The sequence below is a fragment of the Cinclus cinclus genome, chromosome 2, assembly GCF_963662255.1.
Source record: "Cinclus cinclus chromosome 2, bCinCin1.1, whole genome shotgun sequence".
Classification (NCBI taxonomy): Eukaryota; Metazoa; Chordata; class Aves; order Passeriformes; family Cinclidae; genus Cinclus; species Cinclus cinclus.
The window spans coordinates 54,674,846-54,699,269 of NC_085047.1; the positions used below are offsets into that span (position 1 = coordinate 54,674,846).

Genomic DNA, 24,424 nt, shown 5'->3' on the forward strand with positions numbered 1-24,424 from the left:
ATTTTGCAATAAATGTGAGTTTGAGTTTAGGCTGTATTTGAAATGTGGTGGTTGGCAGACTGTTTTCAGATTTTTTTTTTCATACATCAGGCCAGATTATTATTGCAAATTTTAGAAAGTCACAACAATAAGACACAAGAATAGGGGTGTGTCTTGGCTGTCTTTGTGTGGTGCTTTAAAAGGGCACCACTTTCGCAGGGAAGTCTGACTAACTGTTAATGCTTTGTTTTGAAAGGAGGTGTTTGTGGCACATTTCCATGTATGTTGGGGATTCCACTAACTTATGATAAGGGAAGGTCAAGGAGAGCAGTGTCCTGGGTGCTGCCAGGCCTGTGGGAGGAGGAGAAAAAAGGGGCACCCGGGACTATAATATTCCTCTGACTCTTCTTCCCCAGCATCCCTGGAGTGCAGCCATGAGGCCAAGCAGAAGGTGGGGAGAAGGAAGGAGAGTTTGTTGTCAGGATAGTTGAGGGGTTGGACCATAATCTTGAGGAGTTGAACTTGCTCCTTCCTCCTCCTGTTCTAACAAATACAGTACAGAAAAGGCTGAAAGCAAATTTCTCATCTTAAATTTTTGCTGTTTTGTTGTGACCCCAGACCTCATTATTCCCAAGCTGTTTAAGCGTGAAACAAAATAAAGTTAATTAATTTTGAATACTTCATCAAATGAACTGCATGCAGTCTAGCGTTACTAAGCAGCCTAAATGCTTCTCATCCATGATGTGGTACTGAGAAGGGAGTTTTCTTGTGGGTCACAGGAACAGGATCTGCAGTACTGAGCCTGATCCGGTGGGCCCTTCTCCAGGCTCTTCCTGCTGTAATGCCCATGATACTGTAAAGCATCAGGTGCTTTACTGAATGTCAGAGAGCCCAAGGCTTTGCAGGCAAGAGAACAGATTTATCCTAGTTACTTTCATCTAGATGTTTAGTATTTCAAGTTGCCTTAAATTGTGGACATGAATTTTCATTTTCTTTCCATGGAACCTGTCAATCTAGGACTTGTCCCTGCCCTCTTCAATCTTTTTCATCACATGGCTCCAGCAATTGGAGACAGCGTCTGTGCTCTCAATACTTGTTCTGTAAGAGGCATTGGCACTTAAAAAAAAAAAAAATCAGTTGAATTTAATGCATTCAGCTATAGTGTTCCATTATTGCAGAGCCTGTGATCTGACTGAGAGATAGTTCATTTCTGGCTGGCCTATTTCAATAATGGCCATCCTGAAAATCAGTGTTGGAACAAATCAGTGAGTTACTGTAACACAATTTATAGTCTCACAAGTAGGTAAATAAAATTAAGCCATAGTGAGAATATCTGCTTACAGTTCTGTCTTTCAAGGTCTTTGTTAGATGCAGATTTCAACTTAGAAGGATTATATATTGAATGCAGAGAGCCCAGGCCTTTGCGTGTATGCACATAGTTCTTCAAATATCATGCACCTGACCCACCCTGCACCAACTTGTTTCAGGTTTCTGGAAAAGTCATGATTCTGTTTTCTTTAGCTTTCTGGTTTTCTTTGGTTTGGTTTTAACTCCTCCTGGGAAGTAGCAGGTTGGCCAAACTGGGCCAGTTTATGACCTTTTTGGAGAGGAGTCAGCGCACACTCTTACTGTGACCCACTGTGCCAGTGAAAGTGTGCTCTGAAGAGCCGCTCAGGCTGTGTGATGGAAGTGTCCCGTGGCTACGGAGGACTCGAGTTTTAAATTACTTGGTTGGGATAGGAATATTGAGTCAATTCTGCTTTTATATCCCTAGTCAGTATTTTCTAAATTGCTGCTCAAGAGACTTTCAGAAGCCTGATTCATTACCATGCACATAACTCACTGGTAATATATTCAAAGTGCAAAATAATGTTGTAAAGGGTTTTGGCTGTATAGACTAATTTCAGAGCACTTCTAGTATGTGCTCGAGAGCATATGAAGTCTGTTGTTGCATTTATGGGGCTGAAGATACATGCATTTATTTTTACTTTTCCACTTTCTCCTTAGGCTTTGTCCAACATTGATTCTCCTCCTGGTTGTGAGCTGAAGCCTACAATGAAACATAATTTTGCTTTTGACAACATGGGCTATGAGGAGAGCTCTGAAACTGTGCCCTCTCCACCTTCCCAAGAGCATACTGTGGTAGTCAACATTGTGGGAATGACTTGCCAATCATGTGTGCAGTCGATAGAAGGCCAAATTTCCAAGGTGAAGGGTGTTTTGAGAATTAAAATCTCCCTCGAACAGAACAATGCTGTTATCAAGTATCTGCAGTCGGAAATAAACCCTGAACAAATTTGCCAGGAAATTCTGGACATGGGCTTTGATGCCAACATAGCAGAAGAAAAGTTGACAACAACAACAACTGTAAATTTGCCGACCTTGAAAGAAGCAGTAGTTAAGCTTCGGGTAGAAGGCATGACATGCCAGTCCTGTGTCACCAACATTGAAGGAAAGATTAGGAAAATGCACGGTGTAGCAAAAATCAAGGTGTCACTTGATAACCAAGAAGCAGTTATTGCTTACCATCCTTACATCATTCAACCTGATGACCTCAAGAGACACATTGGTGACATGGGATATGACTGCACCATTAAAAGTAAATCAGCCCCTTTGAAGCTGGGTGCCCTTGATCTCCAGCTCTTGCAGAATGTGAATCCCAGGGAGACACCTGCAAGTCTTGAGAGTGATGGGCTGGATCTGCTGGTCACTGAGAGGGGTAGCACAGCAACAGTGACTCTATGGATAGAGGGCATGCACTGCAAGTCCTGTGTCAGGCACATTGAAGGAAATGTATCAGATCTTCCTGGCATAAAAAGTATTAAAGTGTCTTTGGAGCATGAATGTGCTGTGGTACAGTATAGCCCAGATTTAATCACCCTGTCAGCTTTGCAGCAAGCTATTGAATCCCTTCCACCTGGAAACTTTAAAGTAAGCCTCCTTAATGGTTCAGAAGCAAAAAAAGCAGCATCTCCTTCGGGTACTTTCACATACAATGTCATCAGAAAGCCACCACAAGGCATGACACATGTGGCCATTATTAAGATTGGTGGCATGACCTGCAATTCTTGTGTACAGTCCATAGAAGGGGCCATGTCGCAGAGGCAAGGAGTGCAGCACGTAGCAGTTTCTCTAGCTGGCAGTACTGGGACCATACACTATGATCCAGCTGTCACTAGTGGAGAAGAGTTAAGAGCTGCCATAGAAGACATGGGATTTGATGCCTCTGTGCTGACAGGTAACAGTGATTTTTCTTCTGTGGGTCATGTGCCAAGGTGAGTCATGCAATGTCTTCATTGAGATTCATTTCTGGAGAGAAACTCTTAAAGCATCACTTTGCCATTGTCTCTTCCGAATGCCTGGCCTGATTCAACCTCACTTAGCAAGTGAGAGAGGTGTAAGTTGTAAAGCAGCTTCTTTCCTGCAGCAGTGGGTGTAAGAGCTGAATTACATTATGAAGGCAAAAGGTCAGAGGTACAAAGTCTTTCAAAAATAGCTTACCCCCGAAGTAGGTTTCCTCCTATGTCTACAGGCTGGTGTAAGTAGATCTATCAAACCAAATGTTTGTACTTACATTCCAGAATACTAAAACCTACAAACTTAATAAAGTATCTTTCATTTAAAACCACTTTTTACCTAGATAAAACCTCTTTTTAGTGTCTTTAGCCTTTGACCTTTATTTCTTGAGTATTTTTACCTGCCTTACTTCACTAAACCTTGCTTTAAGCAAGGTAAGTGGCAAAATGCAGGTTCTCTTTGGTGGGAACGGCTGCTTTTACATATCAGCTGCAGCAGTGTATGCATTTTGTACATGTGCTCAAGATTTTAAAAGTTGTTTTGATACACAATCTCCTCTATTGTAAATTTCGAATATTGCAATTTTTACCTGCTTCAACTAAACATATTTGAAATTCTGATGTAGTTTACCTGAATTTAAGTAGTTTGATCACAAAAAATACACATCCTGTTCATTTCTCTCATGGGTCCAATCCCTCTGAATCTATAGTGCTACTACAAATAAGGAGGGTCCTGTATGTGGTGTTTAATTATATTTGTTTGGCTATGTATAATATTGTTGGTAGGAGACCTTCCACTCCATCTGGAAAAGAAGGGACCGCCCCCCTATGTTTAACATGTTCAGAAGCAGCTCCTTCTCCTTTACACAAACCTCTGCCCAAGGGGGGTAGTTTGTGAACACAGCTGGAGCTGTTGTGTGTCTGTTCAATATCTGGCAAGGAATAAAAAGGTTTGCAAGAGGCCTGTTTGTGTTCAGGTCTCTGGGGTACTTCCAATACTCATTTTGCAGCACTTGCAGTGTGAATATTGTGCCATAAGGAGAAACCTGTTGAGAAACTTGTTTTCCTTGTTTGAGACTAAGTGATAGGAGTGCTGCATAGATGGCAACATTGACAGAATGGGTAAGACTGGACTACATTCTCTGTGCTGGATAAGGACCCTCTAGATACCAATGTATCTTTATCAAATGTAGGTAGCTGACAGCTCTAGGCATTGAAATTGGAGGGAATCATTTGCCATCTGAATGTGGAAAGCTAGTTCTGTAGAGTTAGATGGTCATGCAAGTGGTACTGGTTAATATGTATTTTTATAAGCATAGTAACAACTTATATTATTTCCATATAGAGACCAAGGTTATTGTGTCACCTTCTCAACAATTATGAGGGCTTGTGGGGTTGATGAATGTGACTTGTTTGTACTTTTCTGTTATCCAATCACACTGTAAATAGTTCAGTGTATTGTGCATTTATTCAAGATACCGCCACTGGAGAACACAGGTGCCAGCATGATGCCAGCAAAGCAGCTGTGCAGCCTCGAGCTCCAGAGCCTCCTCTCCAAGGCAACACCTCGGGTGCTCTTGCAGACAGTCCTCACCCTGATGGGTCAAACCAGCTCAGTGGAGCCACAGAAGAAAAGTGTGTTTTACAAATCACAGGCATGACCTGTGCATCGTGTGTGTCTACCATTGAAAGAAACTTGCAGAAAGAAGATGGTAATAAATTTAAGATTCCTATAACGAGTCTAATAATAAGGGATGATGGGATGGAAAAGATATTCTATGAAATTAATAAGAGGCTGTCATACAACATCTGGAAGTTAAATAGACTTAATGCTCTTTCTTAGTGCTAACATAACGATGTCACTGGTTAGCTATCCTATTGCACTGGTGGACAAACATGATGAACATACTTCTGACAGGTTGTAATGTGATAAAAAATTCAAGTAACTCTGAAGACAGGAAAAAAAATGGTTGTCATTTAGTTTTCAGGGCCTTGTTGGTTTACAAAGAAATCCATCTCCCCCAGAGCTGTTGAGAGCTCAGGCATGCTTGGGCCTATTTGCACAAGCAGGGGCAAGCAGATGTATGGCTCCACTGCCAGGGTAAGCTTAGGCAGAGTGGTGTTTACTAGTCTAGAAATCTGTAGGCTGGGGCTGCCTTTCTTCTGGCCATGTAGAAGATTAACGGATGAGCCTTAACAATTTCTGATTTCATTTGTGTCAGCATGCCTTTGGGAGGTTTTGCTTTTTGATTATTCTCTCGCCAGTCTCCCAGTGGTGGTCTCACTGCCTTGACTTAGAAATCAAAAAAAGCAGTAGCTCTTCAAAACAATTTTTTTTGGCCTTGTGATCTTTATGTTTTGATTTTCAATTCTAAATGTAGAATTCTGTGGGCTTTTTATTTATTAAAAATAAGGAGGGATGGAGAACAGGAAAATAAAAGAGTCAGTGTGTGGCAGGGCTCATTCCAAACTACAAGAGTCCAGGGTAGATCTTGCAGCAGTGGATGTAAAGATTGCTTCCAAACGTCCTTTTTGTCTCACTAGATCACAGCAAAACTCACCTCTTGCCATGTATAGATCTTGCAATTCCTCTCATTGCTAAAGGGACACTCAGTGTGGCTGGATCTCTGTAAAAACTTGCTGTTGTGGCTAGGGAACAACACTAGAAGGAGGCAGAGAGAAATCATTAGGCTTATAGTATCTCTAAGTTTTACAGTCCTCACTGACAGTCACTTGTAATATTTATTTTTTCTTTCCCTCAGAGGAGCTACATCGTCTAATATTTTTGTTATTGCAACTGCAGGAATTGTTTCAGTGTTGGTAGCACTGATGGCAGGTAAAGCAGAGATAAAATACAAGCCAGAACTCATACAGCCTCTTGAAATAGCACAGCTGATCCAGAGTTTGGGTTTTGAAGCTACCGTCATGGAAAATAATGCAGAAACAGAAGGGCAAGTGGAGCTTCTTGTAAGTCGTGTGTATTTGAAATGATATGTTTGTTTTGGAGAAGTGAGGTCTGGAAGACTCATTTTGTTGCAAGTAGCATTGCTCGAGCAGTTGTGGCTTCAGCAGCTCAGTTCTGGCTGGTGACATTATTTTTTCCATAACTGAAAAGACAAAATCAACTTGTCTTAGAGGAACCCATCCAAAAGCACTGAAATAAAAAGTGATAGTTTTATGTACAGATTAGATTTTTTCTTAGCAAGCAGAAATGAAACAGAAGTTTTCTGTTAAGGCACTTTAATACAGACTCTGAGTAACTGAGAATGTGTCAACAAATATGTATTGCTAATGTTAAGGGCTTTGCATAGAGGTCTAGGAACTTTGGCTAAAATCAGTAAAATTAGTAAATTGCTTATATGAAGGATGGATTTCTCAAGTACTAATTTTTATTCTCTGACAGATACTTACTGCAAGACAGAGAACAGCAATCTGCTGCTGTGTTAATAGATCACAAAGTGGTAACGTGCCTTATTGAAGTCATGGAAAAATTTAAGAGAGATGAAGTTACATGTGCAGAGTTTGGTTAATATAGGTGTTGATAAAACAATATTAGTTATGCTTCTACATTTAATAGCATGTCTGAGGGCTACCATGCAAATACATGACTATGACTATATCTGCTGTCTGCACAATTTTATAATGAAAGTGGATAGCTATAAAACCTTTATGCTGAGGCCTTTTCTCAAGTACATCTACAAATATTGGGTGAATGTGGGGGATTGTTAACTACACAAAATTGTCTTTTCTTTAGATTACAGGGATGACTTGTGCTTCTTGTGTTCACAACATTGAATCCAAACTCATGAGAACAAACGGCATATTCTCTGCCTCAGTTGCACTTGCAACTAGCAAAGCTCACATCCAGTTCGATCCCGAAATTATTGGGCCTCGAGATATTATAAAAGTAATCAAGGTAGGCTTTGGAAATTTTGAGAGGTTTCACTGATTTTGTAGATGCCATCGTTACTGCCATGTTTTTATGCTCTTGTGAAGGGGCTGCTGTGCTCTACAGGAATGCATAGGCTCCCCAGCTTTTACTCTAAAAACACACACTACAAAATGAACCTTTTTTATCTTTATCTGGCAAAAGTTTTATATATTCATTTCTTGCAATTCTGTGTGTAGAATCACAGTCATTTCAGTGAAGTGCTGCTAATTCAGAAAAAAGTACTTCTTTCTCTTGACAGTGGCAAAGAAATTTTGCCACAGCTCATGCCATAAATATTATGTATCTCTGTACACACTGTCATCTATTCCCACATCTTTCTGTATGGAAACAGCTTATGATACAGCCTGATATTAAATGAAAAAATCCTGGCTTACTAATAATCACAAAGATCATAAAATCTACTGTTGTCACAGCCCAGATTTGGACAAAACTTTTTTCTTTTTTTGTCCCACCAGAAGGGATAATACCATATGAGGTGCATGCAGTGAGCAGTCAGAAGGACAGCAGAGACTGTTTGCCTTCCATGCTGTAGAGTATTTACTCAGAAAAGATCTGCTAGACCAAAGAACCAATGCAGCAGCAGTTATTAACATGTTAACTAGTAGACTGTTCAGGCAGGCAGAGTAGTTCTCTAAAGCATACTTTACCACAGAAGCATTTCATGATGCAGGTAGGAAGTTAAGTGTATCGCTCTTGTGAGCATTCTTAGGGTTTTTAGGGGAGGAGGTATGGCTCTACTGCAATAACTCACCCAAGTGTAACTGAAAGATGGATTTTTGGTTGGGATCTTTTGTCCTGCGGTTTGTAGTCCTACAGGTTTAAACTAACTTTAGACACTTTAATTTTCAACTTCAGGTGTATTTAATAAACTATAGCGTTAGGGACTTGCTTACAAGGTTGTCTAGCTCCCAGTGGCTTGTGCATTTTAACTTCCTTTGTGGTATGTGCCATATATCCTGATTATTCCAGTGGATGTGAAAGGGGGTTTATTTTCCTTTAGGAGGAGGGTAGTAGGATTCCACCTGTCAGTGCAAGCTTCCCATGCCTAAGAACTTGGACACTTACAACATCTATACACTGTGTTCATGTATAGGTACCACAAGTCCTTTGCAGTCCAAATTTTGAATACTGACTGAAATATTCTCTCATTTTGGCAGAATGTAAAAATAAATAAGGGGCTTGAATTTATTAAACATTGAACGGTGTCCTTTTCTGACATTTCTTCTGAAAGTAGTGTCATTTAAATTTGTTGTAAGTAATATGGTTAGCTTCATCAAAACTAACTTAACTTTCCTTCCCTTTCAATAATAAGGAAATTGGCTTTCATGCTTCTGTGGCTAAAAGAGCTCCAAATGCACATAACCTGGATCATAAAAAGGAAATACAGCAGTAAGTAATTATTTCCTCTCTCACTAATGAATATGTCTAGATCATATCTTGTAACTCTACTCCCCCAGCACTCTTCCCAGTTAGTTAGATTATTCTTATGTAAAACATATTTAATTTTACCATTCACCATTTGGTTGAAGTACTTTCATTACTTTCATTAGTTTTAGTTTTTAACTGCCAGAAGTCTATACAGTTAAACATGTTGCAGACACAAAAGCTGTTCCAAAATACTGGATCTTTGCAAATACCCCAAAGCTGTGTCTTACTACAGTGCTAATAACCCTAGCTCTGCACTACCAGCACAGTTGGGCCTGAGTGGGATGTAAAAACCCATGGATTTACAGTTTTTCTTTCTCAGGTGGAGGAAATCTTTCTTGTACAGCCTAGTGTTTGGCATCCCTGTTGTAGTCCTAATGATTTATATGCAAATACCCAATGGTGAAGACCATGGATCTAAGGTGCTGGAACAGAACCTTGTCCCTGGATTATCTATTTTGAATCTTCTCTTCTTTATCCTGTGCACTTTTGTTCAGGTATGTCCATACTACTTCCTAGGGGTTTGCTTTCTATTAATTTTCCATTTATGTAATCTGATGTGATAGAGACAGGCTAACAGAAAGATTTAGTGGATTAGGCCAGCCCTCTTGTCTGTGCCACCTATGCGGAACAAAGTGGCACTTTTCTGCAAGTTATACGTTCTGTATTTGCTCATAGATCTTACTCCTGCCAAAGTTGCATCAGATAGCTTCCAAGTGGAGGAGGTGATATTAAAATAAAGTGATACCTACAAACTAATTTGGTAGCTGCAGGTAAATCCTTTTATTTTCTATGCCTTGTTTACTTTGCATTGCTGAGGAAAAGGATGATATTTGCTGGTTTTGAGAACAAGGTAGTGCAAATGAGAGGATGTCAAAGGAGTCAGTCTCCTAGTAGACCTGAAGTTATATCAGTATCAAATTTGCTTGGGTCAACAATGCCTTCCCTTATGAGCTACATGGTTTTAATTTTGCTGTGGGCAGTATTATGTACTCTGTAGTTACTGATCTTAATACGAGTCTGTCCTTGCTTGCACCAACAGTTCCTTGGTGGATGGTATTTTTATGTACAAGCTTACAAGTCACTGAGCCACAAGACGGCCAATATGGATGTGCTCATCACACTGGCCACAACGATTGCTTATCTGTATTCCTGTGTGATCCTGATAGTAGCAATCATTGAAAAGGCAGAGAAAAGCCCAGTCACTTTCTTCGACACTCCTCCGATGTTGTTTGTGTTCATTGCGCTTGGCAGATGGCTGGAACACATAGCCAAGGTAACTCATCTTCAAACAAATATTGTGTGTTTGTGATTGGAGTTGAATAACCTATTCAGAGGAATTTTGAGTCAGATGTTTCTGGTGTAGTCTATAACATGAAAGATTGGTTAGTGTTCATTGTGTTAAGTACTTATCAGGTTTTATGTATCTCAATGTATCTTAAACATTAATTTCTGTTTCTTAGGGTAAGACCTCAGAAGCTCTTGCTAAGCTTATGTCTCTTCAGGCCACTGAAGCCACTGTGGTGACTCTTGGACCTGGCCACTCTATTGTCAGGTATGTATTTATGAATCAAAATCCCTTCAACCTGCCTGGGTCACAGTCTAGGCTTGATCCAGTTAACCTGAAAGCTGATGGCATAAGTAACCTGCCTGTTCTAATTGTGTCTTTTGCAGGGAGGAACAAGTACCTGTTGAACTGGTTCAAAGGGGTGATATTATAAAAGTTGTTCCTGGTGGAAAGTTCCCAGTGGATGGAAAGGTCATTGATGGCAGTTCTATGGCAGATGAGTCTCTCATTACTGGTAACTTCCCTTATCTTACGCAAAGAAGTGAAATCTTCTGGAACTCTTTATTACAAGAAAAGAGGGCAGACCCAACCCAAACACTGCTGTCTGAATAGCCTCCCACCTTAATGGATGCTGTGTCTTTGTGAGCTTGAATTCAAATCCTGCATCTGTGCACACTCTAAAAAACTGAAGGTTTTCCTCTCTTACTACCCTACTGATGGGATGGGTAGAGTCATAACAGTATTGCCATTATTCCACTGATCTGATTAGAGTTTCCCCTGGAATGTATTTGCAGAGATGGTACCTTCTCAGAAATAAGTTCTAAAGGATGATGTGGAAATTGATGAGATGCTGGAGTTTCTATGACAGGGCTCTCTCAATGAGCAAGGAGGGGGAAAGAAAGCCTCAAAATCTCATGTTTATGAAGGGTCAGAGGACTTTTTTTACAACTTCTGAAATTTTAATTTCATTTTTTAAATATAGTAAGGATTCAATGCATTGTACAATTCTTTATAAATAAAGGATATAAAAAATTTACATTGGCATTGGATTACTTGTTCCAGTTCTGTTTTTGCTTTATTTGGGAACTGGGACACTTTTAGCCTCAGGAAACCAGTTGTTATCACAACCATTAATTAGAGAAAATAAAGATGTTCTAGAGCTAGTATTCTGGCAGAGGTAGCAGGAGAACAGGAGCTTTTCCACAGAAAAAAAGCTTTCTGGTCTTTGACAACTGAGTTTTGTGGAGATAAAGACAGATTTCTCAAACTCCCATTGCTATGCAAGTTGTTAATGGAGAAATTCCTAGAAGTACCTTTTCCAACCAATTTACTCCTTGCCCTTTTGAGGGATGGTGTACTGAAAAGCTACAACCAAGGAAACATCATTTGCTTTGAAACTAATGCTATAAAAAGGTTTATAAAACTATGACACTACTTATCCATGTCATCACCAGACAGAGATACACAGTATGTAATTTCTGGTCATTATTGCTTAGCACTGATTTTGCTAGCATAGAGCGAGCTGTGTGCTAATGGATTATGCTGTTAAGGGTATTGGCTCATTTATTCTTACCTTTTCTTTCCAGGGGAACCTATGCCAGTCATTAAAAAGACTGGGAGCACAGTGATTGCAGGTTCTATAAATGCATATGGCTCACTTCTCATTAATGCAACTCATGTTGGTAATGACACCACTCTGGCACAGATTGTGAAATTGGTGGAAGAAGCTCAAATGTCAAAGGTAAAAATAATGGAGAAGAAAACTTTGTTCACAGATTTTGATTGAATAATAAAATGATTCTATGTTTTGATAGAAACTTCAGCAAACTGTGTTTTTCCAGAACAATTGTGTATTTTCATGGACTCTGCGAATTTATGTGTTTCAACCATGAACATGCAAATAACTGGGTTTGTTTTTTATAGGCACCCATCCAGCAACTGGCAGATAAATTTAGTGGATACTTTGTTCCATTTATCATCATCATTTCAACGGTGACATTGATAGTATGGATCACAATTGGTTTTGTAAATTTTGATATTATTAAAAAATATTTTCCTGTAAGTAGTTTTATTATTATGACTGGATTTTTGTGTTAGGATGTCTTCCAATGTAATTAACATACTTTTTCTATATAGGGGTTGATGTTTTAATCACCCTCAGAGGAAGCTCAGTTGGTTAGATAATAACAACATCAAAGTTATGGGTTCAGTCCTTGTATAGGCCTTTTACATTAAGAGTTGGACTTCATGATCCTTGTGAGTCCCTTCCAACTCAGAATATTCTGTAAATACTTCTGTAAAACATGGTATTTTCTACACCGAGCAGATAATTATGCTATTTAAAATTTCTTTGCAAGTATAAGTATATCTGTATTTATCCATAGTTCTGCATGGAGTAATTTCTTACAAATGGTAATTATTTACAGCATTTCTGGACTAAACATTAAACACTAAACATATAGCTGCATTGCAAGGAGCTGAGCCATTCCTGCTGTGTCTGAATTTTTTGTGGGCAATCCTGTTTCTGATGGCAGATAGTGGTTTCAGCTTGAGAAAGAAGCTGAGCTGTTATCTTTAGGATGTGTATTTGCTATGCTCAGCAGCTGGGGGGATCTGTGTATCTGGAAATAACATTCTCCGTTGCAAAGCTTTAAAGGAAATTCCAACAAGTTATGTTGACACCTGGGAGACTCAGAGCAGAGACAAGCATTTGTATGCTTGAGCAGCAAAAAATCCAGAAAATACTGCCAGAAACAATTCATAACATTGACCTTTCTTTATAATTACAGTAACAATAATAGATTGGTTTCCTGAAGTTTTCCAGATAAATGTGTTTTCTGAAATGACTGTGATTGATTGTACACTAAGTTATCTGCTACTGGCAATCTTACATATCTTTCTTTGGTTTTTTCCCCTTCTCTTCCCTCTTTTCACAGAATCAGAGCAAAAACATTTCAAAAGCTGAAATAATACTGAGGTTTGCGTTTCAAACCTCGATTACTGTGCTGAGCATTGCATGCCCTTGCTCTTTAGGCCTGGCTACCCCCACAGCTGTAATGGTGGGCACAGGAGTGGCTGCGCAGAATGGCATTCTCATCAAAGGTGGAAAACCCCTGGAAATGGCACATCAGGTTAATAGTCCATTCTGTACTTTTGTAGCTTACCATGGTATTGTTACATGAATTAAAATTCCCTGGGAAATCCTGCAGGTTGAAAGAAATATGGTGGAAATTTTTTTTTTTTCCTTTTTTTTATTTGACTGCTGCTTGTTAAGTTTAAGGAGACAAACCAGACCTTCTTCAAAGTAGTCACAGCAAAGTGTTGAGAGCCAACATATCCTACAAATGAACGACTGTGTGATTGCTAATCCACTTCATGGCCTCAGAAGTTTCTGATTTTGGACTTCGTTTACCTCTTCTGTAAAAGAGCCCAATAATCCATTGGGGTTTTTTCTTTCCTCTGTTGCAAAATGCATATTGTTCATGATTAGTAGTTTAAAATGTAGAATGCAAGAAGAAAAAAGAATTATTTGAAGTTGTATTAGTGCATAGACAAGAAAGATAGAAGGGGGGCAGAAAAAAACCTTCAAAGACAGAAAAATTGTGCAGAGGAGGAAGAGGTTGAAGGAGAAGGAAAAAGAGGTTTGACATGTCCACAGCAGCTGAAAAGAAAATTAATCAAAACCATGCTGTGATAGACTGTGTTAAGCATATGCAGAACATTTTAAGGGAAGAGGATGGTAACAGCAAGTTAAACCAACTGATAATTCTTGTTCTTACTTGACCAGAAGCTTTTCTGAGGCTCTGGGAAAAATAAAAAAAAGACTTCTAATTAATGTTAGGACTTTTAACCTTTTGGATCCAAGCAAGGTCAGGGCTTTGAAAATTATGTGACCTGTTGGATACTGCAAGGTCTGTGTGTTGGGATGGCTGGATATGGAAGAAATGCCTACTTTTTGCTAAGTTTTTGGGTTTTGTGTTTCTCTCTGCTGTGTTTATTTTCAGGGTTAGAATTGACTTTATCTTTGTGTTCCAGTATATGTGGTGCTGTGTTTTTTTGGTTCATTTCTGATTCCTCAAGACCCATTTGCCTGGCTGACAAGTGATGGCTGAGTTTGGTGAATAGCATGACATCAATTTTGCTTAGGTTGTTGTTTCTTGAACTTCTTGCACTCTTTCAATCTTCTCTATCACCAAACCACTTCCTGAGTCCTCCCTCCTCAGTGTTATTGTTATTTGTTTAGAACTGCATTCAAAAAAGCCCTCTTTGCATCACATATGTTGTGGTAAAAGTGATTAAGGTGCAATTACATGAATCCTGCATGTGAATGCATGTACTGTCCTTTGTGTATGCATCTCAGTCCTACAATTACACTGTTGTCTGAGATCCTGATATGGGCACAGGAGGATCTTGTAGCTTTATGAGGAATGAGTAAGAAATTATAAGAAGACCTGCTGTACAGATAGTTCAAGGTACCTACAGGAATCCCTGCTTCTGTAGATTTATTCTGTCTTTGTGTGGATTAAACTGTCACCTGTTTAATGGAGTATTGGCTGTATTTATGTGCCATAAGCATACAAGTATCCCTGCACTTGCAGGGATTAGGCAGCAACTGTGTTTTTTTTCTTTCAGATTAAGACTGTGATGTTTGATAAAACTGGAACCATCACCTATGGAGTTCCTAAAGTCATGAGGGTGCTTTTGATGGGAGACATAGCTGTGTTCCCCCTGAAGAAGGTACTGGCTGTTGTTGGTACAGCAGAAGCCAGCAGTGAGCATCCTTTAGGAGTGGCTGTCACTAAATACTGCAAAGAGGTACTTAGCCTTCCTATATCATCTAGGGCCTGAAGGCATATGTGAAAATGCAGCAATGTCATACAAAGTGAGCAGGTCCCAAAGGAAAAGGCCTGTCTAAGCAGTAACAGGCTGGGAAGCTGGGAGATTGCATGGTTGTGCATCTTGGACTGGGCATCACCAGACAGTGTATTCTAAGCTGTGCTTCTCTGGTAACAATGTAGAGTTCTGAAGGAAGATCTTGCTAAGTTTATCTTGAACTAATGAGAAAATAAGGAAAATGTGCAGGAGGAATACTTAAAATAACATCATGAAGCAAATGTATGTGATGACATTTCATATTGCCTGACTATAGTCACTTCTTTAGTCACTTACTCATTAGAATAAATTAGGCAAAAGGCTTTAAAGCTTGAATATTAAACTGTAATATTTGTGAGTTTCACAAATGAATTAATAGATTACTCAAGTCTTTTCAAATTTTGCATATCCTCAGAGATCATTTATATTTGTCATGTATTCCTCAAGCCTCAGGAAGAATTAAAACACAATACAGTGAAAATAAGGAGCCTGTGTAAATAAACATTTTATGTCTGCTAAGAAAAATCATTAACTGATTTAGGGAAAAAATAATTTAAAAAAAATATCAAATTTGCTAGGTCTTTCAGTGATAAAATTCAGAAGTAAAACATAAACTCAGAAGGAAAAAGAGAATATAAGCAACAAACCAGTTGTCCTTCTTGTATTTTACATTTTTATTTAAAATTTGTTTTGGTACCCTGACAGTTCTGTAGTCATCCCATGCAGCAGTTATTACTGGATCATGGCTTATATGAATTGTAATGCTACACTGTTTGCTGATGTTCTTACCACCTGCCTTATCATCCCTGTGTTTTAAAATCACTGAAAGGTACATATAATTCCAACTTTAAGAGGCAACCCAGAATAATTTGTTTATAAATTAATATTTTCTCCATTCTTTTTCTAACTCATAGGGTCTTGGAAGTACTCACTGGCTTCTCTCCTTAACTCAGCAGGAAAACCCAGTTTCCCTAACATCCAGATAGATCCCTCCAGGAATTAGATACAGTTTTTCACTCTACTCTTACATTTATACAAAAATTCTGACCCATACAGCCAGTTGTCTGGTTAATTAGAAGTTGCATCCTTTAGAAGCTGAATGGCTTGATGCTGAAATATTTCTCTTTCATTCCTAGTCTTGCCTGAAGTAATGAACCTCCAGTTTCATTTTTTCATCCTTGAATTATCAGAAAAGGGTGTTCCTTATGGTTTGCTGGTGCTAGGGCTGAGACCTGGCTGTGATCTGTGTGGCTGCCCCTTTCTAGAAATCTAAGACGCAGCACACCCAGAGCATCCTTATTTTTAGTTCTGTGCTGCTGATACTCCAGGCTAGTTTTCTGTTGGTCAGTCATTGTCAAGAGGAAGAATGAGGCCTCTTTTTGGCAAGAGTTATCTCATATTTGTACCCCATGTGGGCAGCACAGATTGATGATGGCCTCTGGTTACATCTTCAGGAGCTTGGTACTGAGAGCCTGGGATACTGCACCAACTTCCAGGCAGTCCCAGGCTGTGGTATCAGTTGCAAGGTCGGAGGAGTTGAGGCCATCCTTGGCACAGCTGAAGAAGGTCCCAATAAGCTGAATGCTAACAGGAGTGGGGACAGCAGTGCTGCTCTGGGAAATAATGCAGTGATCACACTCTTGGAATCTCAAGGTAAGTGATTATCTGCCTCTGTGATGCCCCTGTGCCAGCTGCAATGTGAGGGAGAGTGAATCAGTAGCACCAAACACCTACCAGACTATGTACAAGAGAAAGGTGGATATGGGGCAGAAGAAGGCAAAGAACAGGAGGGACAAAAATGTGCCTTAACAAAAAATTGAAGGCCTCTCTATAACTCTTGATCTCTCTCTGCAATTCAGAAACTTAAATGAGAATTAGGCATACTGATGGGTACTTGAAAATTCAATAAAAAATAGGGCATATCAAGCAATGTTCCTTTTGGACATAAGAATGGTCCAGCAAACAGCAAAGTTTGCCATTAGCATTATCTTCCTATCTAGAGCAGTTACCTTTAACATATATTATTTTACTGCAACTTTTTATATCCTCCCCTTTAGTTCCATATTTACTTGGACCTTTTGTTTCCTGTTCATATACCTCTCAAGGCACTTAATTATAAAAAAAAAAACAAAACCAAAACCAAAACCCAAACCCAAACCTATTCAGCAGATGAAAAATGAAGTATGCTATATCTTATTTTAGTGCTTGATATTTTTGATTAGATCAATACATTCAGGCTTGCTTCTCTGGAAGCCACTTTGCTATTTTGTAGTGTAGGAGAGAAAGAAAAGGTATTTAAAGCTTTCCTGAAGGAGCTCATCAGTTCTCTTAAGGAGGCTGTGGTGCTCTTGACCTTTTTGAGAAAACTATTAGAAGAATTAAATAGAATGAGGACTTCAATCATCAGAACTGTGCCATTTGTGAATGGTGCTAATGTAATATTTTCTCACCTGCTTATATGGTTCTTGTGAAGTTGGACTGAATTAATAATGAGGTGCATTGTTTGTTAGAACTACACTCCTTTCTTCTTGTCAGAAATAGCCTTTATATTTGAAAGTCATTAGTTGTGAGAACAAAGCAGGATGACATTTACTAAATGCGCCTACTGTGCTTATTCAGGGAAACAATGCCAGCTGACAAGGGCAAACATGAGCAAGTACTTCCATTAAGTCCATGACGCAGTTCTGTGTGTAAACAGGCACAGACTGAGTCTTGAAAGAGAAAATTTGTATGAGGCTCTCTTCAGGCAGTGCCTCCACCTAACTTGTCTTCCTCAAACATCTCCGCCTGTGTACACTGCTTTTGAGATGCTCATTTTTCTTTTTGTCTTTTTCTTTCTTTTGCACAAAGGTCCATCAGCTTCTCAGAAATACTCAGTGTTGATCGGAAATCGTGAGTGGATGCGACGCAATGGCTTGAATATTACAAATGATGTAAATGATGCTATGACAAGCCATGAAATGAAAGGACAGACTGCCATACTAGTGGCTATAGATGGTAACTGCTCTTGATTAGAGTGACTTAACAAATATGAGTCAGTCCTACTGTGGAACAGATGAAAACAATCTGAAGTGGTTGATCACTGGCTTAGTGTCAAAAAAAGCTACAAATTTTTTAGTGCAGAACTGCTTGTGAACTGTGAAGTATCAAGGTGTTCTTAAAGGAATCTTTTACCACAGAACAGTGTTTATAAGATTTTGTTCTGTAGTTTTTAATTTAAGAAATAATTTCTGAACCCCCTGTTGTCTAGGATCATTGTTCAAACAAGCGGTGCCGATACTGTGCCATCTCCAATCCTTAATTTACATCAATTAAGGATCATGGTGCCATGTCCAATCCTTAATTTACATCAGTTAAGGATCACGGACCAAACTATCACATCACTGGTTTCAAAACATGCAGTGAATAAACATGGTGATTCATTAGATCACTCAAGTATAACAGATTAGACTAAATAAGTTTTGCTTGTGGGATTCTGTTCTGTGCAATGCAGAAAGAGATCACAGACAATACCTTGATACAAGAAATTATTGCAGTGGTGATAGATTGCCAGCACACCTGTGATCTTGAAATGAGGCCAATGATTCATTTACTGTACAAATGTTCTTAGTGCTCCCAAAGAGCAATTTTGAAAGGCATTTGCTTGTGAAGGAAGTGTGAATGCATCTTTGAGCCAATGTACCGGAAGGCAGATGCAAGACTTCTGAATGAAAGTAATTAATTCTAGCAGAGATCCAAACCTGAAAGTCTAGGGGGACATAAAACCAGAGTCTATACGCTTCTTCTTGGAGGAGTGGCTTCAACATCTTACCTGGGCACAAACACCAACACTTTCTCTGACCCACTGTCACACACCTATATCATACCATAAAACATAAAAGTCAGGCATGTTTAAAAGCTACTCTCCTCCTTATCTTCCTCATCCCTAAATATCAAAGGTGTTTTTGTTTGATCTGAAACAGGCAAATGATGAAAAGAAGAGAGCATAAGTGAGAAAGCTGCAGGTATGAGTGTTAATATTGCTCAGAATGTGTTGTTTCACAAGCTGCCACAGTGCGATGGAGGGGGAGCTCTGTTCTCTTGCTGCCACTTTGCCTGCCATAGCTCTCTTTGACAGAGGATGTTTTTATTTGTGCAGGTGTGTTGTGTGGAATGATCGCAATAGCAGATACTGTGAAGCAGGAGGCAGCCCTTGCTGTGCACACACTGCAGAGCATGGGAATAGATGTGGCGCTCATAACAGGGGACAACAGGAAAACTGCAAAAGCCATCGCTACTCAGGTATCTGCTTCTTGTGTTTCAAAAAGATACATGATGATGTTCTAAAACTCCTGTTTGGTGAATTTGAAGCTGAAGCTTCAGTTTCCCTGGAACTGCAGCTTCCCTGGATACATTAAATGAAGACTAATTTTTCTTGGACTGGAATGAATCAGGTCAAGTCTTATGGCATAGTAGAGGCTAGTGGCTGCATTAAGATCCCACTGAAGACATGCAGTCAGTACTTCCCCAGAATAATGGAGTTTCTTGCAGTAATTGCTGCTGAACTGAAGCCTCCTGTTTCCCTTCGCTGAAAGGCAGACCTGTTTGGTTAGTGATGAAGGAAAGTTCCTTGAAGGTCCAGTCCTGGTCACAGTGAGGGAATCCACAGTGTGGATTTGTCACTATCTTAAAGGGTAACATAATATAGCTAATTGTTGTCAAGAAGCATAGCAGTCTAAAGGAGATTTGGGTCATGAGGATTTCCCCCATCTCAAACTATAAATGAAAAGTCAGATTCTCACTCTACCTTGCTATGTTTCCACTCTTTCAATCTTCATTTCCTTCTTTCCCTTTGCAAAGGTCTACTTCTAATCTTACCATGTGCCACTTTGCTTTCCTCAGGTATCCCACCACACAGCTGACTCAGCCAGCACTGTGGTATGCACGTTCTTCTGTGCTGTGAGGTCTGTTTTGTTTCTCTGTGTGATGCTTTAATGCTACTCCTACTGGGTTTCACACTTTTGCTTTTGTGTTCAGTTATGGTAAAGTGCTTTCCCACCCAACTTTTCCTTTGTCAAGGGAGAAAAGTCTTTCAGAAACAGGCTTGAATTTATGGTTCCAGGAACACAGATGAATGTTTTAAAGAAGCTAGTTTGTGTCAACCTACATTTTCATTGAATTTTTGGAACATACTTTCCAATGGAAAGAAATGGTAAGCAGTTTTAAAAATGTTATAAAGTGTTACTTTTTAAAAGGTTAAAAGGGAGCCTCTTATGTGGTGAAAAGCTGTTTCTATTTGGTGAGGCAGCCAAACAAAGGGCATTATCCCAGCACTATTTAATACTCTTCTCTGTTTTCCAGCTACAACACTAGAGCCATTGCTAGCCACTCCACATAAGTTATGATGTGTAGAAGCATTTAGCCAGCCATCTGCTTTATTTTTATAACCTCCCTGAGACCTGCACATACTTGTTGTCTCTGTGTTTCCCCTGCTGTAATTGCTTGATCATACATGGTTCATGTGTTGCATTATCTGCTTGAAAGCTTTGCAGAGGGATCTGGACATGCTGGATTGGTGGGCTGAGACCAGTTGTATGAGGTTCAAAAAGGTGAAGTGCCAGGTCCTGCACTTGGGTCACAATAACCCCTGCAGCACTACAGGCTGGGGGCAGAGTGACTGAAAGGCTGCCCAGCAGAACAGGACGTTTTCTGTGTAGCTTGCAAGTGTTGCTTTCACTGGAATCAGTTTGGTTGATATTCCTGTTTGCCCTTCACCTGGAACAGCAAGTGGCTCTTCCTTCCAGCAGGAAGCATGTCAACAATGGAATGTCTCTTTGTACGTAGGTTGGGATCAAAAAAGTCTTTGCGGAGGTTCTTCCTTCTCACAAGGTTGCAAAGGTCCAGGAACTCCAAAATGGAAAGAAGAAGGTTGCAATGGTTGGTGATGGAGTCAACGATTCCCCTGCACTAGCCAAAGCTGATGTTGGAATTGCAATTGGAACAGGCACTGATGTTGCCATTGAAGCTGCAGATGTTGTTCTTATCCGAGTGAGCACTACAGTTTTGGCCTGTCCTCTTTTATCACTGACACTCTTCATTTTGGTTTAGTTTTCTGAAGACTGCATGTGAAAAACTTTCAGTAATCTTCTGTCTTCCAGAATGATTTGCTGGATGTAGTTGCCAGTATTCACTTATCCAAGAGAACAGTTCGAAGAATACGAATAAATCTGATCCTTGCCTTAATTTATAATATGCTCGGAATACCCATAGCAGCAGGTATGTGGCTGCCAAAGCTCAGCTTGTCAAAGACAGCAGTGCAGTTGATCTCTGTGGTGCCTCTTGTGGCATTGATTCCTTGCTCAAGGAACCAAAGACAGGTTCCTAGATTATTTAAAACTTGGTGGAAGAAGGGCAAAATAAATACTTTTTTTTTCTTTGCTTGCCTCTTAGGAATAAATACTTCTAGATGAAATTAAAACTATGCTCTTACTTCATGTAGCAGTACTTGAGGATTAGTTTCAGTATACTCAAACCCAGCACTAATCAGATCTACCATCCTACTTTTGGGTGCTCCCTCTTATGTGACCTGAATCACACATTTTCTCTCCTACTGCTTGCATTCATTATGCTTCTGTCAGATATTTTCTCATGCTCTGAATTCCTACTTAAAACTTACTTCAAGTATTCTTTGTTTTGTTTATGAGTAACTTCTCCCTCCTTTTCCCGTACTATTGCCTTGTCTTTCTATTGCTTTTGCTGTGTTTCATATATGCAGAATATCTGGAAGGGGCAAGTATTCTCACCCTGTGGCTGCAGTCTTGTACCTGTATTGGTGCAAAGGTCATCCCTTGCAGTGGAAGGGACATGTTTAGTAATAAGTGAGTAAATACAAATATTGATCCAGCTGTGTTTATGGATGTCTCAGCAGGTTGTGTTGCAGAACTACTGATCTGTTCTGTGATATGCAGGGCTGGAACTGCCCATGCTGGGATGAGCAGCTCTGGCTCATGTCCATATGTTCTTTTGCTAGGTGTGTTCATGCCTGTTGGCCTCGTGCTTCAGCCTTGGATGGGATCAGCTGCAATGGCAGCTTCTTCTGTTTCTGTCCTGCTGTCTTCCCTGCAGCTGAAATGGTAAGTTGTCTTGTGTTTATCAGCTGGGGAGCTGTGCCAGTACTGAGGCTGGGACTCAAGTGAGACACTACTTTGGGCTTTTTACATTTAAAAGTAGCTCAAAGTCCATTAGCTTGGGCTTGTTCTGTCTAATCTTTGGCTCCAAAAGAGACAGGTGTCACTATTATGAACTTACCTGGACTAAGACAATAGGCAGTATGCTTTAACTAGCAGCTAAAAGTGTCACTGGATATCACCTGGGCCCATGTGGTGGAGATCTAGTTCAAGTAAAGTAATGATCAGGAGTTTTTTTTTTTCTGTGAATATCAAATTAACAATTAGTTTGAAAGATAATTCTCCATAATGTAACAATAGATTTTTGGAAAAAAATATTTGTACCTGTTTGGTTTTTATTTTTGTCTATTTTAATTAGCCAGAGAGAAATGGGCAAGCAGTGTATTTCTTCTTTTGCACCATGATTCAGATAAGGCATCTTTCTTTATTCTTTTGGAAGCAAATCCATTTCTGAACTACAACAAAATTTTTCAAGTTCTATTCATTTTAATGTTACATTTTTGGGTGCCCTTTTTGGCAGTTACAGTGGACCTGTTCTTAACAGCATAGAAAGCAAACACCTTTCAAGAATAAGACCTTTTATGGTGTCTGAAATTGGTCCAAACCTTCACATATTTTTGCTGTAGCTTGGGTCTTCTGTGTGTTAACAGTATAATACAGTACAGTATAATATAAACTAATGTAGGAAATGTCTTAGTGCATCATGTTTCTAATCCTGCAAATGCTCAGTATGGATACAAATGACATACATACACATCTGTTTGCAGAATCAGCCCTACCACTATAGGATTTTCATCCTAAAAGGTTTCAGTGTATAGTTATCCAAAGGATGAGAAATTTCTATAAAGGGGTTCCTTAATTCTCCATTTCTTTTGGCCATATGTTGATTGCATTAAGTGTCAGACACCATTTTGCGTAGATATTGAGAACCTCCTAAAAAATATTTGGCTTCAGACTTACGGAAGCTGTATTACAGTATATACTTTAGGACAATAATCTTTCTTGAAGCTTCAGATCAGGTAAATAGAACTTCAGGTTCCAAAGAGCACAATGGTGCATATATATATGAAGAAGACCACACATACTTGCCATTGCTGGGATTTCACTTAGTATACATTGAATCAGAAAGTGATTTTTGTGTCATTGAGTCCATTCATCTGTAATTGTCTTCTATGAACCTTCTAATAATTCAGCAAACTCATAATTTTTATTAAAGAACCTCACTTTGAGAGTCCCTCTCTTTTACTATTGAAATGTCTTAATGCCGTGTGATGAGTACCCTTAGCTATTTAACACTGTGTCTGAAGTGCATGGAATCATAGAATCATCTGGGCTGGAAAAGACCTTTAAGGTCATCGAGTCCAACTGTTAACCTGGCACCACCAAGTCCACCACTAAACCATGACCCTAAATGCAAGAGTGCTCAATTAGTGGTATGTGGTCTTGAATGACTGAAAACTCAGATCAAAACATCTTGAAGAGTGTTTTGCATTTCTCCATTATCCTCCCTTATTCTTCTGTGGGTTTTTTTGGCTTGAGAGAATTGGCAGGCTTAAAATTAAAGTAGTAATAAAAGTTATTATTTTGTAACTGATTTTTGAGACCATTACACTCTTGACACCACACATTTTAAATTAATTGTTTGTGAGCTATTAGAAAAGAAAATTAATTTAAACATATGTAATTCATCTGTAATTATTTTTTTTCTATATAAACACTTTCAATACATTTAGGTTATCCAAAATTTCTGATTTGTTCTAGTGCCACATGCTTCTACATGTTGAATAGTTGTCAATATCTTTTCTCTTTCTCTTCTTAGTTACAAGAAGCCAGACACAGAAAGTTATGAAGCACAAGCTCAAGGCCGCATGAAGCCACTCACTCCTTCTCAAATCAGTGTTCACATTGGAATGGACGACAGGAGGAGGGATTCTTCCAAACCTCCTTGGGATCAGAGTAGCCAAGTGTCCCTCTCTTCCCTGGCTTCAGACAAGCTGCCGAGACACAATGGTTTCATTGAGGAGGAAAGGGGCAAGTGGTCATTGCTCATAAATGGAGCGGATGAAGAACAGTACATCTGAAACGTTGGACTCAGTACAGGGGGAAATGTTCCTCCTCTCCAGTTAAGGGAGGGACTGACTTATTTCATCAACAGCTTTGGTGCTGTGAGTGAAATATTCTTTCAGCTCATAAGACAGTTGCAACTCAGTTCAGTGTTGGGTTGTATGGATTGTGGATTTTTTTCAGGTCACCAGTTATTTATAGTTGCAGAAATAATCTGTGGCACTATGATGAACTGGCTTGTTTGTACACAGCATTTAGTGAAATAATGTAAAATTGTAATTTTCAGAGTCTAAAACTGTTTATCTATGACTCTTTGCTAAGAACCAAATTTCATATTTTTTACTCTTTCAAACTTTCCTACTTCAAGACCACATGAAGCAAA

General features: G+C 39.3%; 1 protein-coding gene across 1 annotated transcript; it reads left to right on the forward strand.

The window, feature by feature from the left end:
- The first annotated feature begins 1,901 nt into the window (after window positions 1-1,901).
- Window positions 1,902-24,059, forward strand: ATP7B (ATPase copper transporting beta). The gene is made up of 21 exons (XM_062514924.1): window positions 1,902-1,919; window positions 2,029-3,254; window positions 4,773-4,987; window positions 6,079-6,242; window positions 7,030-7,191; window positions 8,540-8,616; window positions 8,975-9,149; window positions 9,695-9,928; window positions 10,116-10,207; window positions 10,327-10,454; window positions 11,527-11,681; window positions 11,864-11,998; window positions 12,877-13,071; window positions 14,573-14,755; window positions 16,267-16,417; window positions 17,672-17,809; window positions 18,951-19,093; window positions 20,636-20,839; window positions 20,950-21,067; window positions 21,822-21,924; window positions 23,798-24,059. Exons 2-21 carry the CDS (start codon window positions 2,035-2,037, stop codon window positions 24,057-24,059), a joined length of 4,254 nt encoding a protein of 1,417 aa, XP_062370908.1. The 5' UTR covers window positions 1,902-1,919; window positions 2,029-2,034.
- Window positions 24,060-24,424: the final 365 nt, after the last annotated feature.